The sequence below is a fragment of the Anomalospiza imberbis genome, chromosome 3 (genome assembly GCF_031753505.1).
Source record: "Anomalospiza imberbis isolate Cuckoo-Finch-1a 21T00152 chromosome 3, ASM3175350v1, whole genome shotgun sequence".
NCBI lineage: Eukaryota > Metazoa > Chordata > Aves > Passeriformes > Viduidae > Anomalospiza > Anomalospiza imberbis.
In genome coordinates this window covers 55,554,467-55,570,269 of record NC_089683.1, presented here as the reverse complement: position 1 = coordinate 55,570,269, position 15,803 = coordinate 55,554,467, and the positions used below count along the sequence as shown (strand labels likewise).

The 15,803-nt window shown below is 36.0% G+C and overlaps 1 protein-coding gene across 2 annotated transcripts in view; it reads right to left on the bottom strand.

Annotated features, from left to right (window-relative positions):
* Positions 1 to 213: 213 nt before the first annotated feature.
* The window catches only part of ENPP3 (ectonucleotide pyrophosphatase/phosphodiesterase 3), a 37,102-nt gene continuing 21,512 nt past the window's right edge, over positions 214 to 15,803 (bottom strand). For both annotated transcript variants that reach the window (XM_068184490.1, XM_068184491.1), the window contains 11 exons: positions 14,203 to 14,330; positions 13,212 to 13,278; positions 11,685 to 11,772; positions 10,769 to 10,938; positions 10,602 to 10,659; positions 9,702 to 9,856; positions 6,103 to 6,238; positions 5,514 to 5,591; positions 4,011 to 4,143; positions 2,316 to 2,472; positions 214 to 798 (listed from right to left, as the gene is read on the bottom strand). In XM_068184490.1, coding sequence (XP_068040591.1) covers positions 625 to 798; positions 2,316 to 2,472; positions 4,011 to 4,143; positions 5,514 to 5,591; positions 6,103 to 6,238; positions 9,702 to 9,856; positions 10,602 to 10,659; positions 10,769 to 10,938; positions 11,685 to 11,772; positions 13,212 to 13,278; positions 14,203 to 14,330 — 1,344 coding nt within the window. In that variant the 3' untranslated portion in view covers positions 214 to 624. The remainder of the gene's footprint in view (positions 799 to 2,315; positions 2,473 to 4,010; positions 4,144 to 5,513; positions 5,592 to 6,102; positions 6,239 to 9,701; positions 9,857 to 10,601; positions 10,660 to 10,768; positions 10,939 to 11,684; positions 11,773 to 13,211; positions 13,279 to 14,202; positions 14,331 to 15,803) is intronic.

The following is a 15,803-nucleotide window of genomic DNA, read 5'->3' as shown; positions in this document are numbered from 1 at the left end:
TTCACTTCACTTCACTCGTAACTAGCATAATAAATTAACCCAAGTGGAAAACACAGGTGATGATCACTTGCACTACATACAAACTTTTTGTGAGTCTGAATATGCTTCCATGTGAATTAATAGCTGAGAAAGAGAAATTCAGAACATTTCAGGATGTGCTTGTGTTAGAGAAACATAGCCTCTTTGATAAATACAAGGGAAAAAACACACACATTCCTCTCAAACTGTTTTATTTTTCAACTCCATTGTAGAAGTATTTTATATACAATTTTCAGTTCTGGTGTCTCTGTAGTATAAAATATGTTCCTTTTGCATTTTTTTCAATCATTACTACTGCTATTATATATATAATATCACCTATATTTAATGTATTTTTATAGTAATATATTATATTCGTTTTTACATAATAAAAATATATTCTCTATTTTGAAAGCCTGGCTCAACAATGATGATTTAATTCACTTTAGAAAAGTTTATGTATCATTTTGTTCAAATTTTATTGGCACAAAGCTCTTGACCGGAAAACACAAATTTGAAAAACACTCCCATATACTTAAGCAAGGAAATAAGTGAAATCACTAAAATTTTCTTTCTTCCAAGCACTGACCCCTTTTCCAAAGATAATCAGTTACTTTCAGTCTCAAATATTGGCAAAAATGTCTTTAGCCGCAAGATCTCGGAGACGGATTCATTTCTTTCCTGGTAAAAGTCAAGCCCAGTTAGCAACTCCACATCCCGAACACGTGCAGAATGAGCCTGAACTCTTTCTTCAACCCATTCAGAAAGTGTCTTATTTTCCTGTCAAAACAAACAAGAACAATGTTCAATTATCTAAAAGGCCCTCTGTTGTTTGGTGGCAGTGTTAGGCAACTACCAGTGTTTGACATGGTCTGACAGACTAAAGGCCTCCAGTTGGTAAAACTTCTTTCAGGCTTTCCTGGGCATCTTTACAGCCTTGCTCTTAGGGATCTCATTTAAACAGAATCAAGTGGATGACTCTTCTACCCACCTCTCCACTTCCAAAGTGACAGAGAAGAAGAATTAAGCTGAAATGGCAATGGCGACTTTTAACTACAGAATGCATGAATCACGTTTCAAACACACAGGTAAGGATAGTTTTAGTTACAGTGCAAATTAGCTGCACTGCTCAGGCCAGTCAAGCAACAGGCACCTGACAACTCACAAAAAGTCCTTACAGCAGCTCAGTCTTGATTGCTGGACAGCAAGAATAGTTGCTGGTTAGACAGGGAAAACAATGGAAATGTAACCACTAATCAATCCAAAATGTTACTTTCTGTTCTTTTACTACAAGGATTTTCTTGCAAACAGCTGGTAATTTGCTTTTTCATTAACAATATCTGCTTCTGAGGCAAATGATTCATTAAATTTATGTTACTGCCAAACATGGTTAATATAAAGTGAGAAGATTTGGGGTTTATTGCTAAACTTTAGAAATTACAGTCAAATAATTTCTAAAGTATAACAACTAATTCATTCTAATAATTAGTCAATCCTCAACTACTAAAAAGATCTCACTGGGAAGTTGAGGATTATCCACACTACAAATGGGGAGACACAGAAGTTGTTTCCACATAGGGCAAGCTCGCACCTGTCTGGAGTTATGAGTTCAACGTTATAAATAAACTAAAAACTGTCTGTGAAGACAAGTTCAAGTCTGTACAGCTGTACTTGTGCAATATATATACATTGAGTTTAGGAACCTTCTGCAACCCAGAGTTTGTGGAATAGGCACTCAGCTGCCTCAACAATATGTATAACACTCAGATTACATATTTTGTTTGCTACAAGGCATAAGATTCACAGTGTTAGTGGTAAGCAGAGATTTAACTTAATTCAAGTATGAATTTTAACTGCAGAACCATGCATCCAAATGCCTGCTGTCTAATTTCTCATAGAGGTGGAATAAGCAACTGAAGGTATTTTCTAGCAACTGAAGGGAATAACACTCAAAGTCCTCTGATACCTCTGAAGTTTATCCTGCAGTCTTCCATATCTCACCTCACTGTTGCCTGTGCTGCTGTTCTCAGCCCTTCTCAGGTGACAGCACTTCCCAGTCCTCTTATCTTACCTTCCTTTCTTCTTCCTTGCTTCCTAACAGCTCATTAGTGTCCAGCTGCCTGTCCTGGAGCTCCTTGCTCTTCTGGTGATTGCTTCTGGTGGAGCTTGAGCTCATTGCCAGCTCATGGGGAATGAGTAAATTTCACAGACTGATCAAGATTCTCTGGATGACTAGATTCCAATGGGAATCAGTTCCCAAAGTTCATTGGCACAAAGGAAAGGAGAATTATACTTACAGCACAGCTTTCAGTGTTGTCAGGTCGATGAGGAATGATAAAAGACAAAACATCCAGGGACCCTGAACAGTTCAATGGAGTATAGGATGTGTTCTTGCAGCTCGTCAGAATCACATAGTAATGGGTTGGGACAGGGATTTTTGTATTGTTTACATACCTACAAAACAAACGTTAGTTAAGGCATTTACTGAGATATCAAGTATTAACACCACTGATGCAATTAGAAATGTATAGAATTTATCTCAGCATATATCTTTCAATACTATATGACTTAAATTTCTTTTGTAATTGAAAAAAAATACCTGATGGGATACACAGCTTCACCATTTATTTTATTAACAGTCAAACATACATGGATTACTCTGTGTGCTACAGGAGTCTCACTGAAACAGGACTGCTTAACATTAAATACCCTATTTTGCCAGAGCCAGAGATCTCTACATCTGGAAGAGTCAGAATAGAGCATCATATTTGCCCTTCATTACACGAAGAACTTCAACCACGTGAATTGGAGGAGAGCGATGAGAAAATTAACTTCTGACTCCTTGCCATTGAGAAATGCCAGAACAGTGATTTGTGGTTGTGTGCTGTAGAAACCAGTTTAGGATACTCAGCTGAAAACCTCTTTTCTGCTGTTTTCTGACTATTCTGCAAACATGGTCACTTTTGTGTATAAAGAGCTGGATTTTCCCAGGCTTTTTTGTTCAGTATTGAACAAAATGCTATCACTGAAATTATTATACTGCTTTGTATGACTGCCTAACCATGCTGACTAAAACATGCTTATTCCAAACTGGAGGCAGCATTATGTGGTCAACTGGGTATTACAGCATTCTGCTTGGAAGGAAGTTGTAGTCTCTTCTCCCTTCCACCCTCCTACTACGTGGCAGGATGATTTTCCCATTCTCAAACCATTTTTAACAGATGTGGTCAAGTCTAGCCTGAACAAAACATCTCCAGTGAGAGATTCAGCTGTGCAGACTTCCCAGCACCTTTCTACTCCATAAATGCTCTTACTCCCACAAGGTATTTTCCCTAATCTAAGTTTTTCTAATTCTGTTTTTATTCCCTTGTATCCTTATTCACTGACATAAATAATTGGTCTTTATAATTTACACGTAAACATGTCAGATATTGCAGTAAGCTGTGTTAGCCGCAGTTATTCACAGGTACCTCTCAGGAATGTTACATTTTGCCTTTCCAGTTATGTGATTCATTGAAGGCAAACACACAAATCTGACCTTTGATGAAATACATCAGTTTGAGACAACAGGAAGAAACAACAAACAGGTGAGTGAGCACAACATCAAAGTGAGAAAATCATGCTTAAGCATGTCTTCTGCATGTTAAAATGTCATATATTCTCTCAGCATTTCTGATGCAGAGACCCAAAATCTAAAATTTAGGCATCATCTTGGGAAACTAATTACTAGTCTGTACCTGTGTATGTATATATACACATGTAACTGCACGGCTTTTTTACTCTTTACTTAAATGTCAACTTCCATGGTACTGTATCTCTTTGCAAGAGCATTTCCTGTTGTATGAGTAATAGTGGATGTAGGATCATAAAGAGAATACTGCGTTCTCTATTATACTTGTTTCTTAGTCTTTTAAAATAATAGGGGGTTTTTTTGTGTGGAAACACAGTGGAAGTCATATAGAGTTTGACTTCTGGCTTTTCTATGTACTTACTGTTTAATTTCATCAGGGCTATCAAAATGGCCATCATAATTGTAATCGAACACTGGTCCACTGATAATGTTTACCCCATTCCTTTCTCTAGCATACTTCTGAACAAGCACATTATGGAAATAGTCCCATATGTCTGTCATAAAAAGAAAATAAAAGCAAAATTAATATAAATTTAAAGTAATTTCACCACTGAAGAAAAATAGTGTATTAGTGTTTTCACTATAGATTAATTTAAAAAAAAGTTCAGAACTAAACTGCCAGTAAAATCAACTCTTTGTTACACAAAATTTGGATTTCATCAAAATGGACATACTCCCACTTGCCTTTGAAAGAGGTGCAGTAAATGCTATTGTAGTCCTGCAAGGCAAATTGCACTACTGGAGTTGATACTGATTTGATCTAAAGCTGAAGCTACAAACCTACAGCTGAGATGTCATTAATTTCTGGTTGATCTGCCTGTACCTGCAGTGTTACAAATAGTAGGAACTGACATAATGGTTTTGTGAGAGGAATACTCATCACCTGAGTGTTAATTTAACTGTAAAGAACTCGTACCAAACATCACTAGACAATTTGGCTTATTTCACAGATGTCAATCAAGAAAACACAATTTGTAGGATGTAAGATAGTAAGATTACTCAAATATTTACAACTGGCATGGGAAAAAAACCTGACAGGTTTGGAGCATTGAGGACATCTCCTATTGATTTACCTGTTGTTTATGGTCTATAGAAATTTCTTGTTGTTTTCCTTAAAAAATTGGATTTTTCACAGTCTGTGATTTACTTGGAAGATTAAAGACACCTTAGGTCTTCTGGATCTCTGTTTTTATATACGAGTTAATGAATAAATGAGGTCTGAATGTGTTAGAAAGGTAGTTAAATATTTGGGTTTTTCCCAACTTTTTCCTTTAAAAATTTCTCTTTTTATGCATTTTCTAAGAAAATGAGCCTAGGTGTAAGAGTAAAACAGGATCATAAGCAGTTATAGAAAATTTCTTTTCAATGATTACAAACAATTGTGAGTCAGGCTGGATGGTACGAGCTTACCACTCTTGCATAATAAAAACATCTATTATAGAAATAGTATTGCTAGATTAATATTGTTGAGGCCTTCACCTCAGATTTTGAGAAAAGAAAATGTGCCATTTTTATTCACCTTGAGCATATTCCCAAGGAAAATTTTTATGACAGTTTCATAGCTAGCATTTCATGTTAGGACAGCCCAGAGGAGATGAAGAGCAAATTGAAAAGCAAACAGGTAAGCAGAGATAAGCAGAAATCAGACGGGACTATACAAACAAGCAAACAAACAAACAAAAACCATATAATTGTGTTATAAATTTTCAAACATCTACTCCTAAAATGTTTTAAGTATATTTTCACAGCATCTGGGTATACAGCAGGCCATGCATTAATGTTTTAAAATTTTGTGATAGCTTTATCAATCCAGAACAATAATTATAGAAAATTAATCATAATTGATCAAAATTTTGCCACCTACCTTTGAAAGCTTTATACATGGGAACAATATTGCTGGTGAGTAAGGCATCATACTGTTCAAGATCAGATGAACTGTAGTCTATATAAAAAGACCAAAATATAAGTAAAAAGAAAGATAAATACGGAGACGAATTGATTCATATGTCACTATAAACTCTAGGTACATGCAATTCAATTACATGTTACATTTGAACATGAGTGTATGATCCTACTGCAAACATATCTCCAAATTTGTTCAAGAAATCTATCAATAAATAATAACGATCAAATATGAAAATAGGAAATTAATATTTACGCAGAGGAAGAGAGACAGCCTTTCCTTCCAACCCTTTACATCATTCTAACTGGTTTTCATCACATTCAAGTTGTTCCATGTCTTAAAAAAACCCTTAAATATTCTAAACCAAAAATATTTAGATACAAGTAGCAGCTGCCCTACTTTTGGTCAGTCTGCAAACACTGGAATCTTTTTCTGCCCAGCATGCTGATCCAAAGAAGTTTGTTTTGGTGTTTGGGTATATGTTTAAACATAAACCCACATCCAGCTGATTAAGACTTTCTAAGGTCTCTATAAAAAGAACCATGCTCACTGGGAGGATAGAGGAAACTGTGGGTCAAGGTCAGCCCTTCTGGGTAGTCAGAACAATTTTGGCTCCAAGCAGCAGGGATTCTAACATCAGGCCGCAGACAGTCTGAAACAGTGGGAGGAAGAGAAGATGTGTTTTCCTGTGAAAAGGGAAAAAAAAAAATCTTACACCCACAGCTGTGGCTAAGCCAATGCTTTGTATGGTTTTAACTTTCTAGAATGGACTTCATTGAATCTTCTCCTATTTTCATAGTGAATCAGACCAACGCAAGTAATGGACACTAGTGTTTTCTGGATAGTGTTTTTCTTCTACTTCTGTTTTTAGGTAATTCAGGGAAATCCGTATGCACTGTGTAAAACTGTAGTGGCAAAATAAGGTTACACCTTAGGCAAAAAGAGATTTCACACTTGACTCATTCGTCACTTTTACATATTTCTGGAAACACAAACTCGAATGTCACATCCTCCTGGAAAGCAGTTAGTATATAAAAATGACACTATCACCTCATCTTGGCATCTAAGGATGCAGTCTCCATGAGAAGCTGTGCTAATGAAGAGTTACAGATAAAGAAATCCACAGTAAATTTAGAACATTTCACTGGCCTTAGTAAGTTTACCAAAATACGTTAACATGCTAAGATCTGGCCAAAAGTCACTCTAATGACTATAACTCTTTCTATAACCTTCACTTTTTTTTCCTATAACCTTTTCTACACACTTTTTCATAATTTTACAATAACATTAAATCATCTGAATATGCGTTTTTGTGTTTAACTTTTTCTTCGTCCTCATTTACATGTAACATTTTCATTTTGGCAAGACTGGACTATATTTTGCATTATACCTTTATAAACAGAAGTTAAATATCTAATTTGATTTTCAGTACATTGTTTGTTTTGATCAAATAAAATCAAGAAAAATAAAGAACTGATATGTTCTTCTTGTGCCTCTTTGTACTCCTTGATTTAATTTCTGCAGTTACTTTTATCAGAATTCAAGTAGATGCCATACTATGGTCAGGTTGTATATTAATGGAAAATATATATACCACATGGAATGAAATATAAAAGACAAAAGTCTTCCTTTGACTCCTGAGCAGATCATGTGTCAAAAAAAAACAACCAAACAACCAAAAAAACCAAAAAACATTCATCACCAATTTTGCTCCTTCTATTTCAGGTCAAAGAACCATAATGTCTCCTGAAGAAAGCAGTTAAAACTAAAAACTGGCTGTACCTATCACATCATGAATTGTCCTTTTTGATGCGATTTATTACTTTTTGATCAGCCAGTAATTAATGTCAAGAAGCGAGAGTTATTTGCATTATATAACAGAATTTAAGCATCTGCTGTGGTCTCTTATGTCAAATCCAGCCTCCTTCATGTGTGTTTTTCTTTTTGCAAGAAAATGTGCCTTTCTCCCTGGCAGATGAGTATAAAACCTTGAGAAAACAAATGTCCTTTAATCTTAAATTTTCCTTATTCCTGTGAATACTAAGTAATGAAAATGCTGACATCTTTTATATAAGATCTGCAAGTGTATACTATTCATCCAGTTTCAAAACCTCCAAATCACACAAAACCAGCAAAATCCCAGCCTGCATTACCTAGTTTAATATTGAACACCTTTTTTATAGCTACATAATGATGAGATATACCCCAGTTTACAAATTGTGTAAAGCACTGCACAGGCTGTATTCAAACATAATTAACCCAGGATACAATAAAAATTCTGTAGAAAGGGTAACTTTCTGTCATTCCCAAGTATTGCAGCCAAATCTTACAATGAAAGGCATTAGTTCTGTCCCTCTGTCCTTCCATAGATGTTATAATTTACAAAGCAAATTTCTCTCGATTAGCACATATAATAAAAAATCATAATGTCAGCTTACTGACACTTATGTAAGAGTGTGTGAGCTCTTACACTCAGAGCCTTTCACTGTTGTGTTTCTGACATTATTACAGATGGGATTTATTATTTCCTATTCTTTTTATTGAAAACATAGATCATTGTATTAGTCTGCTGTGACCTATATCCTCCAATACTTCAGTCTCAGTCATTCACTGGTTCCCACAATGTTGCATAAACTGCTATAAGAAACTCCTGAAAAATATGTATTTCTCTTAATTTAGTTGTTAATTTGAGCAAGAGTTTTCTTTATACACTTCCAGTATCTGAAGGGGACCTACAGGAAAGCCAGAGAGGGACACTTTGTCAAGAACTGTAGTGATAAGACAAGGAGCAATGGGTACAAAGTGAAAGAGGGGAAATTTAGGTTAGAAATTAGGAAGAATTTTTATCACATGAAGGTTGTGAGACACTGGAACAAGTTGCCCAGGGAGGCTGTGCATGGCCCAGCCCTGGCAGTGTTCAAAGCCAGGTTGGCCTTGAGCAATCTGGCCTAGTGGGAGGTGTCCCTGCCCATGGCAGGGCTGGATTGGGATTAAATGATCTTTAAGGTCCATTTCAACCCTATAAAGTTCTATGATTCTATGATTCTCTGCTAACTGAGATTTTGTTTTTCAACAAAGGAAAATGTCTGAAAAATTATTTGGGTTTTTGAGCTTTATTTAAGCTCAATATTAAGAAGACTGCAGCTCTGATGGGACTTTTCAATTTTTTAAAGCAAAATCAGACAAAAATATGCTCACAATTAACTAGTTTTCAATTGGGTCGTGCACTTTCATTGCAAGGTTTAAGGGCAGATCTTCAAACGTGAAGTATAAAAAGTCCTTGTTGAAATGGACATTTGTTTAAATTACTTTTAGCCTTCTTAGGATTGGATTCATCATCTTTCAACCAAGATAGTGAAGAATCAGTAGAAAGTATGGAGTGAAACTTCCTGAAATACTATCATTTTAGCAGCATTCATTTGATTAAAATCATTTCTTCATATTTGTACTGATGAAATAAGAAATCACATAGACATCAATAAAGTCCTCTTCAGACAGAAGAATCAACATAGAAACTATTTCCTCAAGGCAACTTAGAAAAAGGGTCAAATTATAAGGGCAAATAAGTCCATGACTGTCCATTAGTTTACTGACCCTGAAAACTCAAACAATTTATTCTGGATCCGCATACCCTTGAACACTCAGAGGTTCATTCAACTATAATTACATTTTCCAGAAATTATGTCATGTAACACAGAGCAAAGAACACACAGAATTATGCACTAGTGCAAACTGAATGTAGAGTTGCATAGAGGGTATTTAATAGGAAAAAGATCACGGTACTCATTGGAAAGCTTAAAACTTCTGATTTGGGAAATCACAGCCTGTTTTTCCACAGGAACTGAAAGGCGAGATGGAGAATTGTCTTGACAGTATATCCCTTTTACAGAACAGGCTTAATAGAACCAGCTCACCAGCACCTCTACTCTCCTATATCTTCTGTGTCCCTAACAAATGGTCATTCTCACTTCTCAAAACTTTATTTTAAGATAGCTGAATTTTAAATGATATCAAAGACACTTCTTCTGACACAAGTGTCTTAGTCACATCACATCCACCAGCCCTTAAACAGGGCTCCTGATGAATGGACCACATTTTAAATCCATTAGACCCCATATTTAAGAGTAGTAGAGACATTTGATAACCTACAGGCTTATCCACAGTGTACGCAGTCCACAGTGGCATCCAGATATCATAGCTGTATCCACTCACATAATGATGATGGGAAAGGAGGCAATAGACCTTTTCCTTCTGAAGAACTTTGGGTCTTCCATATGGCAAATGAGATGAGCTTGCCTTCATTACTAAAATTTAAATAATAATTATTGATTCATTCTTCTATAATGTTTTGGACGGCACAAGGGGTTAAGAGAGCAGACAAAAATAGTTAATTTAGACTTCACCAAATGCAAATAGATCCAACAGTAAACCTAGTCATGTGGTTCTTTAGGCTTATAAGTAGAATAAAAATGTAGAAAATAATTTTCATATTATGTTTAATGTACAAAAGTCAATATAATATATCAGATTTGCAAATTCTTGTTTCTTTGAAATTTCATAGCAATGCAAATATTTTGAATTTATCTTGCCAGTGGAGTGAAATTTACATCTTATTTGACTAGGAGGCATTACAATATATCCCAAAACTTCCAGAAACCCCATAAGAAAAGTAGAAAGAAGTATCTATGGGAATTTTTGATCAGAGAAAGGTAAAGTTATGGACACAGGGCAAAGAACAAGCATTATCTCACACAGCCTGACAGTGCTCAGATTTTCTTCAAGACCATTGAAATCTTTATGGTTTTTTCCAAAAATTTAATGGAGTTCAGATTCTATTCCTACATATACATGTTGCTATAACAGAGTCCCTTAGCATTTTTTAAAGAAATGAAAAGGAATAAATTTTTTAAAATGCTTCTGACCTGATTTTGCTACTTCACCTTCAATTGTAATTAAATTGCAAAAAATCCCATTGAAACCAGTAACATAAAATATAAACTAGGTGTAGATTTAAAAATACTGCTGCTTTTTTCAGATTTTGCTACTTACTTTCTTCTTTGGTGAGATTTAACCTCTCATTTACCTCTTCTAGTGACTCAACTAAAATCTGCAAAAAATAAGAGAATTGTTCAAAATTATTCCATTGTTAGGAAAAACTAAGAAAGCAGAACACACTTGACAAAGATGATTAAAAGATGCCAGAAACCCCTATTTACTTGTTTGCATTTGCATCCCTGGTCATCTACAGAAGTCAGACTGGAAACTGGACATGAAGAGGGAGATGAGACTTCCTTTGGATGTGAAGGATTGTAAAAAGGTTTCTTTAGGAGGTGATTCAAGCTGCCATGTGTTCCATTGTTTTCTGCTGGTACTATATGCAGCAAATCTGTTGAAACATTTGAAATTTGTAATCATATTTTAAGACTAAAACAGTATTTTAAAAAGTTATTCTCTTTCCAAATCTACTCGTTTCCTAGTCATTTTTTAAAGGTAGAAGAAATAGCTTATTCCATTATTTAAATTATTACAGTAAGTACTCCCACCAACTTGTAATTTTCTAGGTCTGAAGGTTCTTTGCTATCTTCCACTGCATCAAGATTTAGTAACTATAGATTTGAGTACTGTTGGTACATTTGTCACAACATTCACAAGATTAGACAGTTTAATGCAAAATATAAACGTCATTGCAAGTGCATCACATTTTGAAACTTAGTAGCCTATTGCATTTTTGTGTGATGCTTTAATCCATATTTTCTGAGGCTCATGCTTCCTAATTCTGCACTACTGGAACTGCAATGGTCCATCCTAAGTTATGACCAAAAGCAGGTACTCTCTGTAAGATTCTTATACACAATTCCACAGGCATCAGTTTGACAGCAAACCCACGTGGCAGGTGTGGTTCCCTTTGATTCTTAAGGAATTCTTCTGCAGTCAGAAAAATCCTTCAAAGCAGAACAATTTCCGGAAGTCAGTTTCTTAGCAGTGTAAAGAAGGCCTAAGAGCATGGCTTCAGTGTTTTGGCTTTGAATTAATTCACTCCATTTTTAGCTATGCTTCTTTTAGCTCTTACAACACTGGTATTTGAAAATGCTAGAACTTTATAATCTAAAGTAGTGGGTTGTTTCTACTTACCACACATAAGGTTGTAAACCTCAATATTTTCAAAAGCATCCACTTCTGTTTTCTCTTTAAAGCTGGGGCCATATGCTAAGAATATAGCCTAGATTGTAATAGTAATAATAATAATTTTTAAAAAATAGTTACCAGAAGGAATCCAAAGTCAAAACCAATTCAGCTGCACTTTATGAAAACTGGGATAATGTACAAAATACAGTCTTTTCACAGTCACAGAAGTTAAAAGTACAGGATTTGTTCTGGTAAGGAAGGAAAATTTCTGCCATTGCACATAATTTAAAGAAAAAATGCAAAGCAAAAATTCATATTTTAAACTATATAATGAATCTTATTTGGTTTTGGGGTGGTTTTTTTAATACCTGTTGCACTCTGAAGTCTTTGGATCACTTAAGAGTCTATGGCCATGGTTAAAGCAAGGAGCAGGGAACGGCAGAGGTCCATTGCAAGCTCAACAGAGACCTGCACCTATACCACCAATGGCACAATGCAGCGCTGGGCAGCCCTTCTGGAGACTGCAAGGCTTGTTGCAGAACACTGATGCTATGTACAATCTCACAGGAGTTTCTACTGCTTTATGAGCCTGCTGAACTGCCTGCCAGGAGATACAGGAAACAGGACTAGCAGGACAATGATCTGCTCTAAAATAATATTATGTGCCCATAACAGAAAAGGAATTTTCAATTTGTTATAGAAAGCTTACATGTTGCTCCTTTCTTTAAAAATAAAAAAAAGTATCAGTTGTGGCACCTGTGCAAGGTTATCTATTATTAAGGTTTCCATGGTAACCAGAATTTACCTTTTCTTTCCATACAAACATTCAGCATAATTCTGATCACTGACATTTGATTTTAACATAATTATAAAGATCTGGAAGGATCTGATTCTTAGGCACAGAATATGGGAGTTAAAGAGGCATGCTTGACCTCAGTTAAAGGTTCACATTACAGAAAGTACATGAAACACTAAAAGCTCAAGACCTCAAAATATTTTCACTGTAACCAGAAGTGAAAATGAGATGAAATTGCAACGCAGGCTATACTAACACACAGTATAGCTAATCAGTTTTTTGTTCTGGTCATATGACTAACTGTTGTAAGATAAGCAGAGACAATGAGATTTAGTTTATTTGAGCATACAGGCTTTCAGATGCTCAGATGAACTCCCAGGGCCTATGGAGATTTTTCGGTCATTGCCTCAGTGGAAGAATGAAAGAACGAAAGAATTCAGTAGCGAAACGCGGTGCACTTGGTTTACTGCACTCTACCTGTCTCCAAGCAGGTGAGGTAAGCCCAAACTTGTTTTACTACTTTGGGACCCCAAAAAAACAGGCCTTGTACACATCAATGAACGGCAATACAAATATTTAGACCTAGTATGTGTTTACAGTTTACATGTCTTGTGGCCAGAAAAGAAAAAGCACACTGCAAAAACTGTCATTGTTCAGTATTCTGGTGATTTACATGTCACATCATGATTTTGTATATAAGAAAGTGCAAGAATAGAATAGAATAGACATCATCTTACCTCCATACTTTTAAATTCGTTGTTATAGCCATGGTTACCTCCATCACAAGATTTGTAACTTGTATCCCTAAGGAGAAATCATCACAGAATGTAAATAAGAATGACACAAATAGAAGCACTTAGTAACAGTCATTGTGGCTCACAGACTCAATCATTCCTTGAGAACTGTCTCTGCCATCATGTTGTAGTACTTACAGTTCATCATAGTGTTCATTTCTATGAAGACCTCTTTCTCCTTTAACAGAAATTGCTATGGACAGTAATAAATTATCCTAGCTGGTTATGAGTGTACAGTGAAAGGATATTTTCAAAGCAAATTGAAAAAATGGCTATTTTTGAATTGAGGCCTTTACCTAGCTACAGGTTGCAGAATAAGCGTAATCTGTTTTGGAAGAATTCCTAGTTATATTCTTTGGCATTTAAACAGAAAACTTAAAATAGGAGAGCTCTGCTGTTGGCCTCTATGGAATAATATAAATAAGACTGCAAGGGGTTTTGCTTTACAAGACAGTGCATTTTCATTATGGATTCTGAAGGGTGAAGAGACGTGGAAAATGTGGGGATGGGCTATAGAATTAAGAACACAACTGAATACTCTGACATAGTGACTAATACTTACTTTTATCTACCCATTGCTAAGACACATGGAAAAATGAAGATAGTCACCCCATACCAATTCAATGCACAGTTGTCAAGTGCAGGTATCCTGTTTTCAGAGGCCCAAGAACATTTGAACACACTTTAAAATAGGGTGATTATAAGATTTTTTTTTTCAGTGCACATTTCTTTTTGTATGTCCTGGACAGTCATTTGGTTTCACCAAAACAACCATGTTTCCTTTTTACACACAGTACGATTTTAACTGTAACAAACATGGAAATGTAACAAGTCTAAAGCAAAACAGGAAATTAAACACCTGTGAAGGAAATTAAAGGGATGATAGTGGGATGGAAAAAATAGAATAACAATCACACAAATTATGTTACCTCACCTCACAGCCAGCCACTGTCGATCCACCAAAAGATGAACTTTATCAATACGAATGTTGTTAGCATAGTGGAATCGTTTGGGCAAGTCAGGGGTCAGGTAGGGCTTGAAGTGCTGAGGGGATCTTCTGCACTGTGCGAGAGGAAAGAGTCCAGTCACAAGTTTTGCTCAGTTTCAAAAAACCACCCATCATTCAAAATTATCACAAATATCTTAGTGATAGGAACACAAGCACAAAGCCCATTATTCACAGATAGCTTCTCAGATGACCTGCAGATGTCATTTTTGGCCCCGGAAGCAACACAAGGAAAAGCAACAATTTTTTGGAGCTCTTTGAAAATAGACTACATACAATTTGTATATCGAGTCCACAAATACCCACAAAGATGGTAAAAGTACATCTAAGGCTTAAAGACACTCAATAGAATTGTTTAGTCTATATTTCTGAACTACTGCCATTGGTATCTAATTGGTAAGATTACACTTCACAAGAGAAAGCTCCCTGGCAGTTTATTTCTGCCACCTTCTGTCACTTTACCATTCAATAAATAACAAAGCAAGCCAAGTATACACAATGTAGACAGTCTAGTGCAAGCCTGAACATGTAAATGCCCATTGCTCAGCTATTAGCTAAAGGTCTTAGCTTTTACACCCACATTTAGTGTGTTCATATAACTCCTGCATTAGCAGGCATGCCATGGAAGAGCTTGGAATTGTGAGCCTAATGATAACCATATGACATACTGCAAAGACTTAACTATATATGGACATTAGAAGCCATTCCAGCTGGCTGCAAGCATCAAGGCAAAGTTTCAGCAGTGTTGTTCCTGATCACAAATCCAGCACTAGGATAACCCAGAATATCTAAAATGCTAAAGGAAGAGCTGCTAGAAAGCTGGGTAGGCTGCAGAAGTGGATCTGTTTTACCACACAGGCTGTGCAAATGATGCAATGCTTGGAGTCTGGTCTGACATCTTCACTTCTAAGTACTAGAATTGTATGCTCTGCACAGGATACAGACTTTAACATGTGACATGAAGTAACTGTGCCTCAGCAGTCATCAAAGAAGAACAGAGGAACCCAGGAACATGAAAAATAAGGATTCAATGTGTTTGCTAGCCTGGAAGAAGAGGTCTAATTAAAAGAAAAAATAGAGGAAATCAGCATATGACTTATGTCTATTCATTAGTAATTAATATAGAACATACAACTCCCTTCTCTTCAAAAACCCCTCAATCTAATAACTTGACAGGGACAAAATACACCAACCATTTATCAAGAGAAAAGGAAAGAGGACACATCCTGGTACCAGGCTATTCCCATAAGGCACAAGATGTAACTATTAGCAGTAGCAGTTTCATCTGAGGTTGAGAACATGCAGATTGTGATATTCCCCTCATATCGATGCTCTTGATGTGACAGACTCCACATCATACAGGAGGTGGGGGATGTAGCACAGAGAAAGCTCCTTCAGCTATTTCCAGCCATTGATCCTACTCCTACGTGTTCGACAGGTTAACGGGAGACCTCTAGTGGAGATTTATCGGAAACAGATCCACTTGGGAGCCCAGGATTTTGACAAACTGACAGAATTTTTTCTAAATG